This window comes from Bufo bufo, chromosome 2 (genome assembly GCF_905171765.1).
Source record: "Bufo bufo chromosome 2, aBufBuf1.1, whole genome shotgun sequence".
NCBI lineage: Eukaryota > Metazoa > Chordata > Amphibia > Anura > Bufonidae > Bufo > Bufo bufo.
Window position 1 is genome coordinate 403841953 of NC_053390.1, and position 18747 is coordinate 403860699.

The 18747-nt window shown below is 38.6% G+C and overlaps 1 protein-coding gene across 5 annotated transcripts in view; it reads left to right on the forward strand.

Annotated features, from left to right (window-relative positions):
* SVEP1 (sushi, von Willebrand factor type A, EGF and pentraxin domain containing 1) overlaps window positions 1–18747 on the forward strand; it is a 459579-nt gene that overhangs the window by 269606 nt on the left and 171226 nt on the right. For all 5 annotated transcript variants that reach the window (XM_040417268.1, XM_040417271.1, XM_040417270.1 and 2 more), the window contains 8 exons: window positions 1056–1257; window positions 2677–2834; window positions 9223–9424; window positions 13159–13334; window positions 14573–14697; window positions 14789–14912; window positions 16857–17027; window positions 17631–17804. In XM_040417268.1, the coding sequence (XP_040273202.1) occupies window positions 1056–1257; window positions 2677–2834; window positions 9223–9424; window positions 13159–13334; window positions 14573–14697; window positions 14789–14912; window positions 16857–17027; window positions 17631–17804 (1332 nt within the window). The remainder of the gene's footprint in view (window positions 1–1055; window positions 1258–2676; window positions 2835–9222; window positions 9425–13158; window positions 13335–14572; window positions 14698–14788; window positions 14913–16856; window positions 17028–17630; window positions 17805–18747) is intronic.

The following is an 18747-nucleotide window of genomic DNA, read 5'->3' on the forward strand; positions in this document are numbered from 1 at the left end:
GTGCACCAGAAACTGAAATCTACATCAGCTAGGGGCTGTTCTAGACGTCAGCTATAACTTATGCCAATTTCTGGCATAAGTTAGGGCTCTTTCACACCTGCGTTGTTGTGTTCCGGCATAGAGTTCCGTCGTCGGGGCTCTATGCCGGAAGAATCCTGATCAGGATTATCCTAATGCATTCTGAATGGAGAGAAATCCGTTCAGGATGCATCAGGATGTCTTCAGTTCCGGAACGGAACGTTTTTTGGCCGGAGAAAATACCGCAGCATGCTGCGCTTTTTGCTCCGGCCAAAAATCCGGAACACTTGCCGCAAGGCCGGATCCGGAATTAATGCCCATTGAAAGGCATTGATCCGGATCCGGCCTTAAGCTAAACGTTGTTTCGGCGCATTGCCGCATCCGACATTTAGCTTTTTCAGAGTGGTTACCATGGCTGCCGGGACGCTAAAGTCCTGGCAGCCATGGTAAAGTGTAGTGGGGAGCGGGGAGCAGTGTACTTACCGTCCGTGCGGCTCCCCGGGCGCTCCAGAGTGACGTCAGGGCGCCCCAAGCGCATGGATCATGTGATCACATGGATCACGTCATCCATGCGCATGGGGCGCTCTGACGTCATTCTGGAGCGCCCGGGGAGCCGCACGGACTGTAAGTATACCGCTCCCCCGCTCCCCACTACTACTATGGCAACCAGGACTTTAATAGCGTCCTGGGTGCCATAGTAACACTGAACGCATTTGGAAGACGGTTCCGTCTTCAAATGCTTTCAGTACACTTGCGTTTTTCCGGATCCGGAGTGTAATTCCGGCAAGTGGAGTACACGCCGGATCCGGACAACGCAAGTGTGAAAGAGGCCTTAGTAAATAGAGTGGGCCACTACTTTTATCGTCACTTTAGGAAAGTGTCAAGAAGCACAAGATGTAGCAAATTATGTCACAAATATGGCATGCAGTGTAATTAGCTACTTTTTTAGACCACAAATGTGTATATAGTGGTGGGGGCCACTGACACCCTTCACTAATTGTGTGTAAATCCGTTCAATCTTTTTTATTTTTTTCCAGGTACAAATTGTGAAATAGAAATAGATGAATGCCTGTCAAAGCCTTGTGTAAACAACGGTGAATGTAAGGATCTGAAGGGAGATTTTCAATGTGTGTGCCCCCCCGGATATACCGGCAAACAATGTGAACAAAATATTGATGATTGTCAAAGTGGACCCTGCAAGAATGGAGCCTCTTGTACTGATGGAATTAACAGCTTCAGGTGATAAAACTTCACAATATGTTTGCTGAAGAATATTTGATTGTCCATAGGAAAGGAAATCACTCTCGTATTTAACTATAATAAAGGCACAGGATAATGGACAATGATGTGTGAAAAGTACATTGTAGAAAGGGCACATATAAACAGTACTATAAAATTTGTGGCAGCGAGACATTTCATTTTTTCATCCATAATAGAGCCATAAAGGATCATTATGTAGGAGCCTAGAAATGCTCACACATGACTTCTGGATGATCCTAACAGATTGGCTTTATTTAGGGCTGAATTACATATGATATAAAATATAGATTCATAGCTCTAATTTTGTACAATGCTTGTACAGTGAATGTATTCATTTTGCATATGTAATTTTGTAAGTTGAGTTTGAACTTTAGTTCAGCGCAGTACACATGGGTGTGTTTTTCTGTTCTATTTGGATTATGGTTCTTTACAGAGCACAAATACTGAACTTGAGTGTGCACAACTATTCTGGTGCCCTTAGAGAAACCTGACTAATACCATTAAGTTGGGATCTATTTGAATATGTATCTGTTATACTAATTAAGAGTGGTAAACATGATGGTGGTTTGAACAGAGCTAGAGTTATACAATGAAAGTTTAAAGTGCACCTATTCTTTCAGATTACTTTTCAGTATTAGATGTCATATGTGTGCGTATAGCTAATGATACCATAGCTGGCCATTACAAGATTTGGATCCTACAATTTTAGCAGTTTACCTTTATGAAGGTTCCAGCTCTAACTGTCAGTTTTCCTTGAGCTAGTAGGCAGAGATTAGCTGCTACAATGTCTCCCATACACTGCACGTAGAATGTAGAGGAGATTATGCTCCTCTAGAACTGTCTCTTTTATGTGCAGAGACACAGAATAGCATGGAATAGAGAAATTATGAGCAGTATAGACATGAAACCAGTAACTATGAGACTATTATTTATTTTATGGGTTAGAATTGATCGAATGGTTAGGTCACATTTAAAAACATCATGGTTTATGTTAATTTTTGAACACTACCTATGTACTTATCCAAATGTTGGTCTGATTTCACTGTGTCTTTATCTTCACCCATATACCTGAACCTAATCAGAATGGACATAATAATCAGCACTAATAATTTTTTGTAAATCAATTACTCAGCAGGAAGTATCCACATGCCGGTATGCATTAGTAAGTGCTATGTGTTTCACCTGTAATTACTGTGTAGGACAAAAAAAAATATCACATAAAAACTGTGTGTGCTACCAGAGTGTGCATGAATAATGGTCATAGGGCAAATAATTTCCTCCTAATTAGTAAATTATTTATGTCCCTTTTTTCAGCATTCAAAGTCTGTTAACTTTTGCATGAGGATATACGTAATGTATATTTTTCTAAAAATGCTGTGTTTTTATACTTTTCTCTAGGTGTACATGTAAGGATGGCTTTATTGGAAAGCTCTGCGAAGTCAATGTTAATGAATGTGAATCCAATCCATGTCTTAACCAGGCTAAATGTACAGATGGCATCAATTCTTACACTTGTAAATGTGTGCCAGGATATTCGGGAAGCAGGTGTGAAACAGGTATTACCCAATGTATTATTGAAGATAAATAAATAATAATCAATAATATGGAGAACTGCTTAAACATTTGATTTTAATTGGATAAATAAATTCAATATTTCATAAATCACACTATTGGTTAAAAACGACACATAAAAAATACATAAATTAATAACCATGTACTAGTAAATAAAAATATCACTAAAATGACGGATTGTAGTTAATATCACTTGAGGCATAAGAACACTAATTGATCACATAGGCTTAGCAGCATAGACAATATCCACCACAATCAGGACCGGGTAATTCGATTAATATAATCGCCATATACTGCTATATCTTTATCAGAAGATCAGCTAGTCTCAGTTCGGATATTTAATGTGAGTGGTAGGTGCTGGATATATCTGCACCATACGTATCAGCGCTTAATAATGTCACTGTATCATTATCGTAACTCTGTGCAGTATAGTCCACAAGTTAATTGCAATTTAAGTTGTTTGGGAATTCAGCTCTAGGTGGCGTCCCACCTGTTTCGAGCTATACTATTCCCTCACCTCCAAATCGAAGTGCGGCTTTCTCCTCTGATCTCCGCTACTTCGGCGTCCCTCGTGCTCGGGTCCTGGCTTGTTCCAGTCAGAATAGGGGTGGATCAATCTCACTCCAGGCAGTTCTATAGCGAGCACTTGTTCATGTATGGGACGGATCAATTTCCCACTCAGCAAATGGTAAGGAGGTAAAAATTTAGATATTCTCCAGCGTAGGCAGGGACAGTGGTGTTACAGAGTCCAGATTCCTCTCCAGATATATGAGTGCCATATCATTGATTATTATTTATTTATTACCCTTGGTGTGTTGGAGTTAACACTTAGATATTGAGCACCACCCCATCCTGCTTATTGGTAGAGCCACCCCATCCCACCAATATTTCTATTATTGAAGATAACATACTGTATTTAGGGTTAGTCTACACAAAAACTATGGAGGTGTAAGCAAAATGTAAGCAAAATGAGTCAGAATTCTGTTGCAATCTGCACCAAAAAACTGGCGTACATGCTTTGCATCACATTTATTGTTTTATATACTTTTTTTTACTTGCCTGGATAAAAGGGGTGTGGCTTAGTAATAAAGGGGCAATGTCTCTCAGAAAGGAGAGTGACTTAAACGGGTTGTCCACTCTTTACTATTGATGACCTATCCACAGTATAGAGTTCCCATTTATTTCTATTGGACAACTCCTGTCAGGACAAAGGCATCCAATAGAAGTGAATGGGAACACCATACATTACTTGTAATTACAATGCAGGTAAATTACAGGTAAACAAACCCGTAAAAGGCATCGCTGCCTTCTCTTCATGCAGCTGATCAGCAGGGATGCCTGGTGTTGGACCCCCGCTGATCTGATATTGATGACATATCCTGAGGATCAATAGTAAAAAGCGAACAATTCTTTAACTCCTTCCCGCATTATCACGTACATGTACGTGAGCAAATGTGGCTCCTTGCCGCATCCTCATGTGCATGTACGTGATGGGATCGGGCAGGTGCAGGAGCTGCACCCGCCCGATCCGCAGCACGGGCCCAGCTTTTACTGATAGCCAGGCCCCTGCTGCATCCGCCGGCATCGGTGTGTACGGTGATGCCGGCGGATTAACCCTTTCACATGCGGCAGTCAGCGCTGACAGCGGCACATGTGGGGTATACAGAGGGAGGGGGCTCCCTCTGACTTCATCAACTCCCTGCGCTGCGCTGGCAGGGGATCAATGATTGCCATGGCAGCCCTGATGCCTTACACAGGCATTGGAGCTGCCAGCCTAGGGAAGCCCAGGAGATCCAGCCCCAGAGCTGGGTCTCCTAGGCAACTGTCAGCGTCTCACTGTGTGAGACACTGACAGTTCGATTCAGTACAATACAGAATGTATTGTACTGAATTGAAACAGGGATCAAACCCTGAACAGATGAAGTCCCACAGTGGGAAAATATAAAAAGCTAAATAAATTGAAAAAAAAATAGTTTTTTATAATAAAAATTTTTTAGTTTCAAGTAAAAAAAAAACATCCTTTTTCCAAAATAAAGTAAAAAAAATTGTAAAAAATAGATAAACACTGTAAAAAAAAGTAAACTAAAAACTGTGCAAAAATTTTTTTTTTGGGTCACCTTACATCACTAAAAGTGCAACACCTAGCGATCAAAAAGGCGTATGCCCCCACAATAGAAAAAAATTATGGCTCTTTTTTGTTTCAAAAATATTACTGTATAAAACTTTAATAAATAAAAAAAGTAGACATATTAGGTATTGCCACGTCTGTAACAACCTGCTCTATTAATATATCACATGATTTAACCACTCAAGTGAAAAATAAATAGTGTAAAAAAAGCTATTTTTTGTCACCTTACATCACAAAAAGTGTAATACCAAACGATCAAAAAAATCATACGCACCCCAATCATACCAATCAAACCGTCATCTCATCCCGCAAAAAATGAGACCCTACCTAAGACAATCGCCCAAAAAATAAACAAAACTGTATCTCTCAGAATATGGAGACACTAAAACATTATTTTCTTTGTTTAAAAAATGTTGTTATTGTGCAAAACTTTAATAAATAAAAAAAGTATACATATTACTTATCACCGCATCCGAAATCACCTGCTGTATAAAAAAAATCACATGACCTAACCCATCAGGTGAACACTGCAAAAAAATAAAAATAAAATGGTGTCAAAAAAGAAATTTTTTGTCACCTTACATCACAAAAAGTATAATACTAAACGATCAAAAAGTCATACACACTCCAAAATTGCACCAATAAAACCGTTATCTCATCCCACAAAAAATGAGACCCTACATAAGACAGTCACCCCCAAAAAAAAACAACTATGGCTTTCAGAATATGGAGACACTAAAAAATCTTTTTTTTTAAATACTTTATTATGTAAAACAGAAACAAACAACCCAAAAAAGTTGTCATATTTGGTATTGTTGCGTCCGTAATAACCTGCTCTATAAAAATGCCACATGAGCTAACCTGTCAGATAAACATTGTAAATAATAAAAAATAAAAATGGTTCCAAAACAACTATTTTTCCTCACAAAATATGTAATATAGAGCAACCAAAAATTATATGTACCTTAAAATAGTACTAACAAAACTGCCACCTTATCCTGTAGTTTCCAAAATGGGGTCATTTTTTGGAGTTTCTACTCTAGGGGTGCATCAGGGGGTCTTCAAATGTGACATGGCCCTCCAAAAACCATATGGCATTCCTATCCTTCTGCGCCCTGCTGTGTGCTCCTACACAGTTTTAACTATCACAAATGGGGTGTTTCTGTAATCTACTGATTGAGGTTAATAAATATTGAGTTTTGTTTGGTTGTTAACCCTTGCTTTGTTACTGGGAAAAAAATGGATTAAAATGGAAAATCTGCCCAAAAAAGTGAAATTCTGAAATTTCATCTCAATTTTCCATTAATTTTTGTGGAACACCTAAAGGGTTAACAAAGTTTGTAAAATTAGTTTTAAATACCTTGAAGGGTGTAGCTTCTAAAATTGGGTCATTTTTTGGTGGTTTCTATTATGTAAGCCACACAAAGTGACTTCAAACCTGAATTGGTCCTTAAAAAGTGGGTTTTTCTTCTAAACTTCTTAGCCTTCTAACGTCCCCAAAATATAAAATGGCATTCACAAAATGATTAAAACATGAAGTAGACATATGGGGAATGAAAAGTAATAACTATTTTTGGAGGTATTACTGTCTATTATAAAAGTAGAGAAATAGAAATTTGGAAATTTTTCAAAAGTTTGGGTAAATTTTGTATTTTTTTATAATTAAAAATGAAATTTTTTGACTCAATTTTACCACTGTCATGAAGTATAATATGTGACGAGAAAACTATTTCAGAATGGCCTGGATAAGTGAAAGCATTTTAAAGTTATTGCCAAATTTACCACATAAAGTGACACATGTCAGATTTGCTAAAAATGGCCTGGTCCTGAAGGTAAAAACTAGCTTGGTCTTCAAGGGGTTAAATATGCCAAAATGTGTACCAAAAACACCCCTAAATTGTGGCACAAAATTCTAGAGTAAAGAACGCAATCAAATAGGTATTATAAACTTAAACTAGACAGCCCAATGATGCAACAGATGTATCATCAGCACCAGCCACTGTGATAAATCTGGCACATCTGCTTTTTTTACTAATGGAGCCACAATCTAATTTGCATTTGAACAGTGGGTTACTTTCTGATATTATAATAGGAAAAACTATAGAGAATCATACTAGCATACATTTCACTAGCAGCATACAACATTAGTGACTTACAGTAACTTTATATTTTCAGGTTTTACTCACCACCAGCTGGTTTGACAATTGCTCTCCAGCATCTGGATGATCTGGCTGGTCAGAAGGTGTTGCAGTTGGTGTGAATTATAAAATTGTTAATCATGTCAAGTCACATTGATAATTCATAGTCGTGGTTGTTGCTACTGTATGATTGCACATTTTTATACATTTTGTTCATTTTTGCTAATGGGCCCAGATGGCTAAGTGATTTAAAGCAGTGGAAAAAGAAGGTCCTAGGGGAAATGATTAGTTTACGAGAAGCAATGTATGTAGATGCTGAGTTTCTAGATTTATTTGTGCCCCTGACATATAATTCATTTTAGCTCATGGCTCCTAATTATTATTATTATTTTTGTTTCCTTTTTACTGTTATTTTAAAGTATAAAGCTTTTCTTGTTATGACACGTCACATTGATCTGTGAAGCTCTTTGGCTCTGCATCCTTCATTTGGAGCTACTATGCAGAATGTGATTGAGACGGTAGAAGATTATATCTGGAGCTTCTGCTGCCATCGACAGCCTAGATTCATTTACTGCAGATGCATGACTCTTTAGATGGCCACTATTCCTAGCTGCTAGTAGTAGCTTAAAATACATAGCTACCCTAAAACCACTAAAGGGAATATATGGTCAGAAAATGACCTATTGTTAAAATCTAAATCAAGCTTGGTGAGGTTTTTTCCCCTCATTTTCCAAGTTTACTCTTCTTATTTCAATTAATCCTGAAATTTTTGGGTTTTCACTGTGGTTACTAAGCCTGATATAATATGTGTCAAGACTTCTTTCCAATAGTCATCTCATTATCATCACAGATAGGAATACAATTAGGTAACGTCTCTTTTATAGGATGACACCATTGACAAAAGGTGAACTCTATATAGGTCACAAAGCATGGGTAGCACACTCTCCCATGTATGTCAATGTCACCTATTGATTTCGATTTCATCCATGTGACTGCTGTAAAGCGTATCCCTGAACACATGTTACCAGAGCAGCAAGGAAAGGGGATTATTTCCTCATGCCTTTGTATCTTGCTTGTAGCACTGCGCCTATTCCAGACAGTCCAATAGTGTGAGATCTGGATTGGTCTTTGGCTTGGTTTTTACAATGGAGAGTTGCTTTAACCATGCTAGTGCTTTTAGAGGTGGCCTAGAAGGAACAAGGGTCCAGATTTACTAATATGTCTGTGCCTAGAATCTGTCTATAAAGTGTCATCATTTTGCACAACTCAGGTTTCTACACTTTTTTTTTGACTTGAGGGTTTAGCCTAAAATGGACATTCTGTGCCAAAATTGCACCATAATTCTGACTCAAAGTAAGCCAAACATGAATTAGTATAGCGTCAGAGAGAAGTGTCTACCCATCCCTGCACCACACCTATCATCCAGCCTGAGCCACTGTGATAAATCTGGTGCAGGTCTTAGAGTTAGTAAATCTGGGCAAAGGTAGTTCCTGGAGAGTAAGTAAGAAACCTGCCATATAACAATAAGTAGTTCCAGGTTTTGTACAAGACAGTCATTAAGGGCAAATAAAATAATTATTTTAGGCACCAGATTCCATCATTTTGCATAATTTCTATCAGCTCTAAATCCACATTGACACAATACTGTTACAGGAGTATTCCCATCATGGAGAGTAATGACATATCACTGGGATGTGTAATCTTTGTCTGATTATGGGGTTGATCTGGCAGGACCCTTACTAACATAACAATGAAGGCCCTAAAGGTTGCTTTAGTGATGTTTGGTGCTCCCAACCAATGGATGGGCAGAGAACTACAGCAGACCCCATTTCCTTGAAAGCTGCTGAGTTGTGAAAAACTGTGATGTGTCCGTAGCACCAAAGCAGCCCTGAGGCCCTTCATTCTTAGTATCAGTGGGGGTCTAGTTGCTGATAATTTGGGATCTGCTGTGAGCATGTTCTCTCAGGTCTACTGCATGTTCTCAGCTCAACATGGTAATTATATTTTACTTCTTTACTTTTATGGAAGAGGTTATGTAATTGTGTGTAACTGTGTGTTATTTATGCCATTGTAATGGAAATGTGAAGATGTTTCTGTTTCGTGCAGAACAGTCCTCTGGATTTAACCTGGAGTTTGGGGTCTCTGCTATATATAGCTATGTCATGCTTGATAGTGTTTTACCGACACTGAATGCAGTCACCTGTGCCTTCTGGATGAAATCCTCCGATGTGACCAATTATGGGACACCAATATCATATGCCATTGATAATGGCATTGACAACGCATTCCTTCTCACAGACTATAACGGGTAACTAGAACATGTTGAACTTTACAACAGCATATACTTGTGTTCCTCTATTCTGTGCAATCTGTCACCCAATGCTCTTTTCCATACTTATCTAAAACACAATAATACAGCTTTTCTTATCCTCAACACAAGTCTGTAATAAATTGTATGGCAATGGTTTTTCTCTAAATGTAGTTTGTGAAGCTGTCATTTAACTGTTTTGTAGTGAACAACATTTTTAGAAAATCGAATAGTTTAATTATTCTCTCTTATTTGTTTAACACATGTTATTTCCATACTTAGTGAATAAGTTGCAAACACAGATCTGATGAAAAGAATAAATACCGGTGGATGATGATATGTCTGGTGCACCAATTGTGTGTGCCCCATAGAGGGTGACACGTTATTGCCTGTTAACATTGTAGGATTGTAAGTTTCACTTGATGGACCTGTGTCTTTTTTCAACCTTATCAGCTATATAATTAAACTATATTCGCCCAATTTCCAGTGTGTACATTCAGTCCATGTGCTGGAGAATACTCCCAGTGCATACACTGAATGAGTCCTAAGATGCCTCTACAGAAAGAAAACGAACATCCTTTTGGCATCCACTGGGCAAGTATTTGTTACTACATATGACAGAATGGCCTACTATGCTATTATATAGTAACATAGTAACATAGTACATAAGGCCGAAAAAAGACATCTGTCCATCCAGTTTGGCCTGTTATCCTGCAAGTTGATCCAGAGGAAGGCAAAAAAAAAACTGTGAGGTAGAAGCCAATTTTCCCCACTTTAGGGGAATAAAAAATTCCTTCCCTACTCCAATCAGGCAATCAGAGTAACTCCCTGGATCAACGACCCCTCTCTAGTAGCTATAGCCTGTAATATTATTACGCTCCAGAAACACATCCAGGCCCCTCTTGAATTCCTTTATTGTACTCACCATCACCACCTCCTCAGGCAGAGAGTTCCATAGTCTCACTGCTCTTACCGTAAAGAACCCTTTTCTATGTTTGTGTACAAACCTTCTTTCCTCCAGACGCAGAGGATGTCCCCTCGTCACAGTCACAGTCCTGGGGATAAATAGATGATGGGATAGATCTCTGTACTGACCCCTGATATATTTATACATAGTAATTAGATCTGCCCTCAGTCGTCTTTTTTCTAAAGTGAATAACCCTAATGTTGATAATCTTTCAGGGTACTGTAGTTGCCCCATTCCAATTATAACTTTAGTTGCCCTCCTCTGGACCCTCTCCAGCTCTGCTATGTCTGCCTTGTTCACTGGAGCCCAGAACTGTACACAGTACTCCATGTGTGGTCTGACTAATGATTTGTAAAGTGGTATGACTATGTTCTTATCACGGGCATCTATGCCCCTTTTGATGCAACCCATTATCTTATTGGCCTTGGCAGCAGCTGCCTGACACTGGTTTTTGCAGCTTAGTTTGCTGTTTATTAAAATTCCTAGATCCTTTTCCATGTCAGTGTTACCGAGTGTTTTACCATTTAGTATGTACGGGTGACTTGCATTATTCCTTCCTATGTGCATAACCTTACATTTGTCAGTGTTAAACCTCATCTGCCACTTATCTGCCCAAGCCTGCAATCTATCCAGATCCCTCTGTAGTAGTATACTGTCCTCTTCAGTGTTAATTACTTTACACGGTTTAGTGTCATCTGCGAAAATTTATATTTTACTATGCAAGCCTTCTACAAGATCATTATTAAATATATTGAAGAGGATAGGGCCCAATACTGACCCCTAAAGTACCCCACTAGTGACAGTGACCAATCTGAGTGTGTACCGTTAATAACCACCCTCTGTTTTCTATCATTGAGCCAGTTACTTACCCACATACAGACATTTTCTCCCAGTCCGAGCATTCTCATTTTATATTCTAACCTTTTATGCGGTACAGTGTCAAGATATATAGGATATCCATTGATTCGCCGCTGTCAAGTCTAGAACTTACCTCCTCATAGAAACTCAGCCAGGACAAAAAAAAGGGCTTTGTGTGTGTTTTTTAATGGGTTTTACTGTTAAAGGTAATATGATACAGGAATCCAACCCAAATATATCTACAAATCACTTAAATGACCATGCAAAACTGCTGACTGCACTAGATGCTTTATGTATATAGGTAATAGGGATGGTTGTAAGGTCAGTAGGACTTAGAAAGAGATACTGGACCTTAATCTGGTGTGCACTGCTCCAATAAGTGCTTTTGGGGTGATCCCTAATGCTGAAGTGCATCTTTGCAGTGAGTGTCCTCCTCCCCCTGCTGTTAGTATCACCTGCAGTTGCCCTGACTCAACAAAGGGCATCGATTGGGAAGCAGTGATCTGACAGTCTTTCAGCGGTTAGGACCACCTTCGGGGTAACTGCAGGACTGGAGCATGCTGGATTAAAATATTTCTCTTTCTTAGTCCTGTTTATACTAAAACCATCAACATAGGTATGTTTCCACAGGCCTCCAAGGCCCCCAGGTAGTACTGTCAGCAGTTTTGCAGGGTCAAAACTATTGACGGGCTGCCTTTAAAACCTAATTTTTTTAATGTTTAATTAAACATTGTGTAACATGGGAAACTAGTTGCACAGCTTAGTTCACTACTTAAAAGAAAATATTAAAGGGATTCTGTCACCTCCTTTTACGATTTTAAGCTGGCACCATCGTTATGTTGACTAAAGTAGCTTATTTCCAGGACTCTTCTTTTTACTTTATTTCGTTTAGTAGTTTTGATGTAAAAGCGATTTTTATGTTATGCTAATTAGGGTCCTAGGAGCCCAGAGGGGCGTTTTTCTCACTCTCCGGTGCCCAGTGACGCCCCCCTGCAGTGCCCAAGACAGCCTCCTGATAGTAAAAACACCTCCCACAGCCCGGCAAACGGTTCCGCCCCCTCCACACGTCATAATCTACCTTATAGATATGCCCCGTCCTCCTTCCTGTCTGCAGCTAGAAAACTCGCGCAGGCGCAGTACCTCCTGCGGCCTGCGCGATCATCAACGTCCTGAGGGCAACAGCGCTCAGGTCACATCACTGGGCTCGGCGCATGTCCAGTGAGACTTTTGAGGCTGTTGCCCTCAGGAGGTTGATGATCGCGCAGGCGCAGGCCGCAGGCGGTACTGGGCCTGCGCGAGTTTTCTGGCCACAGACAGGAAGGAGGACGGGGCATATCTATAAGGTAGACTATGACGTGGTGAGGGGGCGGAACCGTTTGCCGGGCTGTGGGAGGTGTTTTGATTATCAGGAGGTGTTCTTGGGCACTGCAGGGGGGCGTCACTGGGCACTTTTACATCAAAACTACTAAACGAAATAAAGTAAAAAGAAGAGTTCTGGAAATAAGCTACTTTAGTCAACATAGCGATGGTGCCAGCCTAAAATCGTAAAAGGAGGTGACAGAATCCCTTTAACACAATCCAAGGGTGGTAGATACTGCACAAGATCAAAGGAGTTATCCTACAAAAAATATTCTACATTTTCAAACTAGCTTGATCTGAATAATTGCATATAATAAAAAAAATTTGTATAGTGAAAATGTAGTATTCAAGAAAGTATATCGGTATAGACCCACCTTCTGTTTGTTCTATTCCTAATTTCTTTGTCCACCTTGCTGAGGTGGACACACATGCTCCATCTCTCCAAGTCTACTGTTAGAAGTTGACTTTCGACTCATCTGAGACTGTATACTGTAACTAAATTGTAGGCTACTAATGCTGTTCTCACTGAATAACCTGTTTTATTCTACAGATGGGTGCTTTATGTTAATGGCAATGGGAGAATAACCGATTGCCCTTCCGTAAATGATGGTAAATGGCACCATATTGCTGTTACTTGGACAAGTACTGATGGGTCTTGGAAAGTCTATATTGATGGAAAACTCTCAGACCATGGAAAAGGCTTATCAGTGGGAAAACACATACCTGGTGGGTTACAGACTTTCATAAATAGCAGATCCACAGGTGTAGTGTCAATACAACTATGAGGGCCCATTTCCACTCAAATATAAGGTGCAGGTAGTGATAATGAAAGGTGGTGTGGAAAAGTGAACATGGTCCCATCCTAAGTATTACTATGGAGTCCCTTAGTTACCTCTGATGTTTACATCATCCTTTTTACGGAACATTACTGTATTTTATATTCCTGTAATATGACATAATTGCACTATCCATATGGTAGATTTATTTTGATTGTGTTATTCCTGAGCTATGATACCATAGTGTATATTATCTCTGTACTGTGACATAACTTTTGCTATTATTCCTGTGCTGCAATGTCACTGAGAAGATAAGCCCTGTATTGTGAAATCATTGTATTGATTGATTATTAAGTTTTGCTCTGAGATATCTGTGCTGGTTATCCCAATACTGTGACACTACTGTGTGCCATATTCTTGTACTCTGGCATCTCTGTGTGCATTATCCCTCTGCCTAAAGAGATAAAAATAATCACAAGTAATTCATTTTTCGTACTTGATGCTTAAGGTAGCCATTCTGGAATGGAGCCCCAGTAAAGCCCCAAAGCCACTTCTTATGCCCAACATACAACATACTGGCAGAAAATAAATATGAATTGAACTAAGAACTTAATACTGCTATATGTATCTACATAAGCAATGGAATTTAAAATTAGAATGTACAGGTGTAAGGTAGAATTGGCTTAGTTGCCCATCACGACCAACCAGATTCCACCTTTTATTTTTCACAACTTCTTTGGAAAATAAAAGGTGGAATCTGTTTTTTTGCTATGAGCAACTAAGCCAGTTCTACTTTATACCAGTTTCATAAATCTTTCCTAACTTTTTCTGAGCAGTTCTAAATTTTCTAATAAATATTACCCTTTGTATTGGTTATCCAATTATAAGAGCAAGTTCTCCAATTTATTACTACAAAATCTATTTAGAAAATGGGCAATACTAATGTTTTCTTAATTTAACCCATTAAAATGATTGCACAGCTTGACAGCTGCAATAACATTTCTCACGAATCAGCTCTACAAAGAGCTCTCGAGACATAACTAAGCTCACTTGGTGATTGATGAAGCAATTTGTATTTTATCAAAGCTATAAAACGTGTAATAATAATTCTAAATGTTGCAAAAACCAATGAAGAAAGCTAAAGTGTATGTGTTGTTGAGCATACATTGATTCATTCTGGCATTCCAGGAGGTGGTGCTTTAGTCCTTGCACAAGAACAAGACCAGAGGGGGGAAGGTTTCAACCCTGCAGAATCTTTTGTTGGATCAATCAGTCAGCTTAATATATGGGATTATCCACTTTTACCTGAACAGGTACGTTTCGGATGGCTTGTGGCTCAGGCATGACTTCAATTTTAATAATTATACTGCACAATATCTAATAGTAAAAGTATATATTTTAAAGGTGAAATTATTGGCTACTTCATGTCCACATCATCTTCAAAAGGGAAATGTGTTAGCTTGGGCTGACTTCCTGGCAGGTGTGGTTGGAAAAGTTAAAGTAGACAACAAGAGCATATTCTGTTCAGGTATGATTCTCTGTTTCTGTTTTGTTTTTTTCTTGTATACTGAAGCATATGGTAGATTCCACTTCATTGGTGATATTTAACTCTGAAATTTGATCAGTACAGACTACATTATTCCTTAAAAAGACAAACAAATGGTATATACATCCAAAATGCAATGTTCTAATAATAAGCTAGTTTTTTTTTTATCCAAAGCAAACGCAACCTTCTTAGGATACATTTTTATAACACAACATAAGACCACCAAAGGACATACTGTAGAGAAAGAAGGTGCAGAGGTTTCAGTCGCCTCTGGGCCCTGGTGCCAAATGTCCTTCTGCATTGCAGATTTTTCTGTGGGGTCCTAGAGTTTTCCACCTTTTAGATATTGAAGAACTATCTACCAAGTCATCAATATCAGATCTGTGGGGGCATAATATCTTTTATGTATCCTTTATGTGATTTTTTGTAAAGTATTTGTAAAGATGGAATATATTTGATTTGGAGCTTCACTGATAACTTGTAGGTGGATTTCACTTTCAGCCTATGTAGTTCCACTGTTCAGGATTAGCTGCTTAACTAGGCACACTTTTTTTAACCATAAAAAGGTAAAAAGTAAAATCATTGTTTTACTTAAATGGGTTTTCTCATCAGAGGCAGCCTCATTCAGAATGTGACTCCTGCTCTCCCTTCAAGCCGCCAATTTTACTGGGGAAATATAAGATAAATGGCCATCATTGTAATACAAGAATGGCTCAAGTTGGCCAGAATAGGAGTTATTCATACAACGTAACTTATCTCTTTAATGTTTATTTTGCATGATTATTATTATTCGGATGTGTAGACAAGTATTTTTTAGTTTTGAGATGTCATTAGCAGATCACTCATATGGGTGAAAGGAAATTTTTTTATAACAAAATGATAACCGGGTATTGTGGTTTATTCACTTCATGAATTATCTATTGTGATTTTATTGAGGTAAATTGATTTTTTGACATTTAATTAATGAAATAGTCTAAATATAGCTCATATGCTTTCCCTATACCAGTGCAGTAAACTCTTATCTCTTCAAGGTAAAATGGTACTATATATCTCCTAAATGTGTACTGCATCCCCTGGCTAGTTAGGATCTATAGTGTGATCTGCCCATGTCATCACCCATTAGAAATCTTTGCCACTTTCTCTGTTGCTAACTAAATGCCAGGGTTCACATGGCATGTCATGCGTCATAAGGCTAGCACTATGTTTAGTCTTATTTAGATAGAACAACAATGCATTATACTTAATGTCCATCATGAGCTAGACTCCTGCTGACCTCTACACTGGTATAAAAAAGATATGTGAACATTAACGGGGTTTTCTGGTTGCCAAAAAAATAAATAACACCAGCATTCAACCATAATAAATTATATAAGTGAGATGATGAAGTTCTGGGTGCATTTTGACACCAGAATAATTGTGATCTTTGACCCATGCTCTGTGTTTACATCCCAGCGCAAGACTCACAGGGTGTGTCTGTAGAAACAGGTCTCTGCCTCTCCTTCCTCTCCCAGCTTGATCCAAGCCTGCTTAAAGCCCTGCTGAAAAATCCCTCCCTAATGCACAGTATCAATGCTCACACCATGTCTTTAGACAGGCCCTAGTAGAATGAGCAGAACATCAACCTCAGAGGCAATGTCATCGATGATGGTGTGTTGACAGAGCAGAGCCTTGCAAGCCTTGCCAAACCAAATGATGCCATTGGGATAGGGAACCAATGGAGTGGAAAATGTCACATGACATGATGGAAAATGGGGCATAACATGTAAACAATGACTATTAGTAAGTGATAACGTGTTGCTTACTATCAATTTATGTTGAAAGTTACAAACCAGAATTAAAACAAGAACACTATTTTATCAGACTGTATTACATTTTTAAACAATTCAAACTATATAGAAATAATTGACATATTTGATTTTCTTGTAGATTGTCCAGTCTTGGAAGGATTGTCACCTCATTTGCATGCATCCGACAGTGATTTAAAACCAGGTTCCAAGATCAGCTTGTACTGTGACCCTGGCTATCAGATTGTGGGCAGTTCAGAACAGTGGTGTCTTAACCTAGGAGATTGGAACCATCCTCTTCCACGCTGTGAAAGTTAGTATTCTTCTAGACATTTCAGGACATGAAGCAACATGATTTTGAGGCTAATATTCATACCTGCTGAAGTGATGGGGGAAGTGGAGCTCACTAAATCTTGGAAATTATGAGGTTAACACTAGATAATGACCATAAAGCTCTTAATGTCAGGGGAGGCTTGTAGTCTTAGTATACATTATCACAGAATAAATTTGAAATCCTGAGCAGTAGGTGATCATTTAGAACTCGCTCAAAATATTGCCTTCAACCTTAAGGCCTGTTTAAGTGCTTTTAGTGCAAAACGGATGCAGTTCCAGAATTTGCAATTTATGGCTGATAATGGGTTATAAATAAGATTTGCTTTTAAGGCAGTAACCACTTTGCATTAAATTGGTATCCCGTGCTTTAGAATGTGCACCCATCTGCTGCTCAAACCTTTATAATGTCCTTGGATTTACATAAGTATTGATGTCTAAATGTATTTGGTTAACCTGAATGTCTACTCTCCTAGCTGAACTTCTCCACTGCAATAAAGTTAATATCTAGTATTATATGTAGAAATTCATTTTTAATGATGTGTCAGTTTTGGTGTTTTGTTCCAAAATTCATAATTTTATTAAGGAATCAGCTGTGGAAAGCCGCCTCATCTGAAAAATGGTATTAATACTGATGAAAACTTTTTTGCTGGAAGCACTGTCACATACCAGTGCAATACTGGGTATTACCTGCTTGGAGATTCAAGGATGTTTTGTACAGATAATGGAAGCTGGGATGGTACCTCACCAATGTGTTTGGGTATGTACATTTTAAACAGTCCATTTTATTAAATTAAGTATACGTTCCATATAATTCATATATAGGTCTTAAAACAGACACTCACTGTATATACAGGATAGGTTTATTGATCAGCATGTACCAGAATTTTGCCCAAAAATTGGTGTACATGCTTTACACCATATTTCTTATGTGTTTTAGAAACATTTTGTCACAAGGGAGAATGGCTTAGCAAAAAAGCGTTGCTTCTTGGGAAAAAAAGGTATTGTCTAAATGTGATGCTGCGTGCCAAAAAATACATAAACATATTGGCGCATGTTTTGGAGTAACCTAAGCCAACAAATAGGTGGTATCAACTTAGACTCGCCAGATATCATCCAGCATCAGTCATTTTGTTAAATTAGGTGCAGTTTAAGACTAAGTTTACATTGTCTTACTTTTAGACAGTATAAGTAAAATGTGGTCCACTATCTGTAGCTTCAGACAGTATATTCAGTATTAAAGCATTTACATTAATTTTTCAGCATAAGCACCATTTGTGCAAATGATTGATTTAAAGGGTTATTCCAATTTTGTGATATTGATGACCTATACTTGACCTATAGGTCATCAATATCAGATTGGTGGGGGTCTGACTCTGGGCACCCCCACTGATCAGCTGTTGGAAGGTGCTGCACCGCTTGAGTGAGAGCTGTGTTCTCTTCATTGTTTACCTGCACGCCATCTTCTTTGGTGGCGCAGTGTAATTACACTTTTCTGTCTCATTCACTTGAGTGGGACGAATAGGTGTAATTAGACTGTACCACCTATACAATATAGATGGCCTGAAGGTAAACATTGAAGAGAACACAGCTCTTGCACTAGCGGTGCAGCCCCTTCAAACAGCCTATCAACAGGAATGCTAAGAGACGAATCTCAACAGATGTGAAATTGATGGACTATCCTTAGGATAGGTCATCAATTT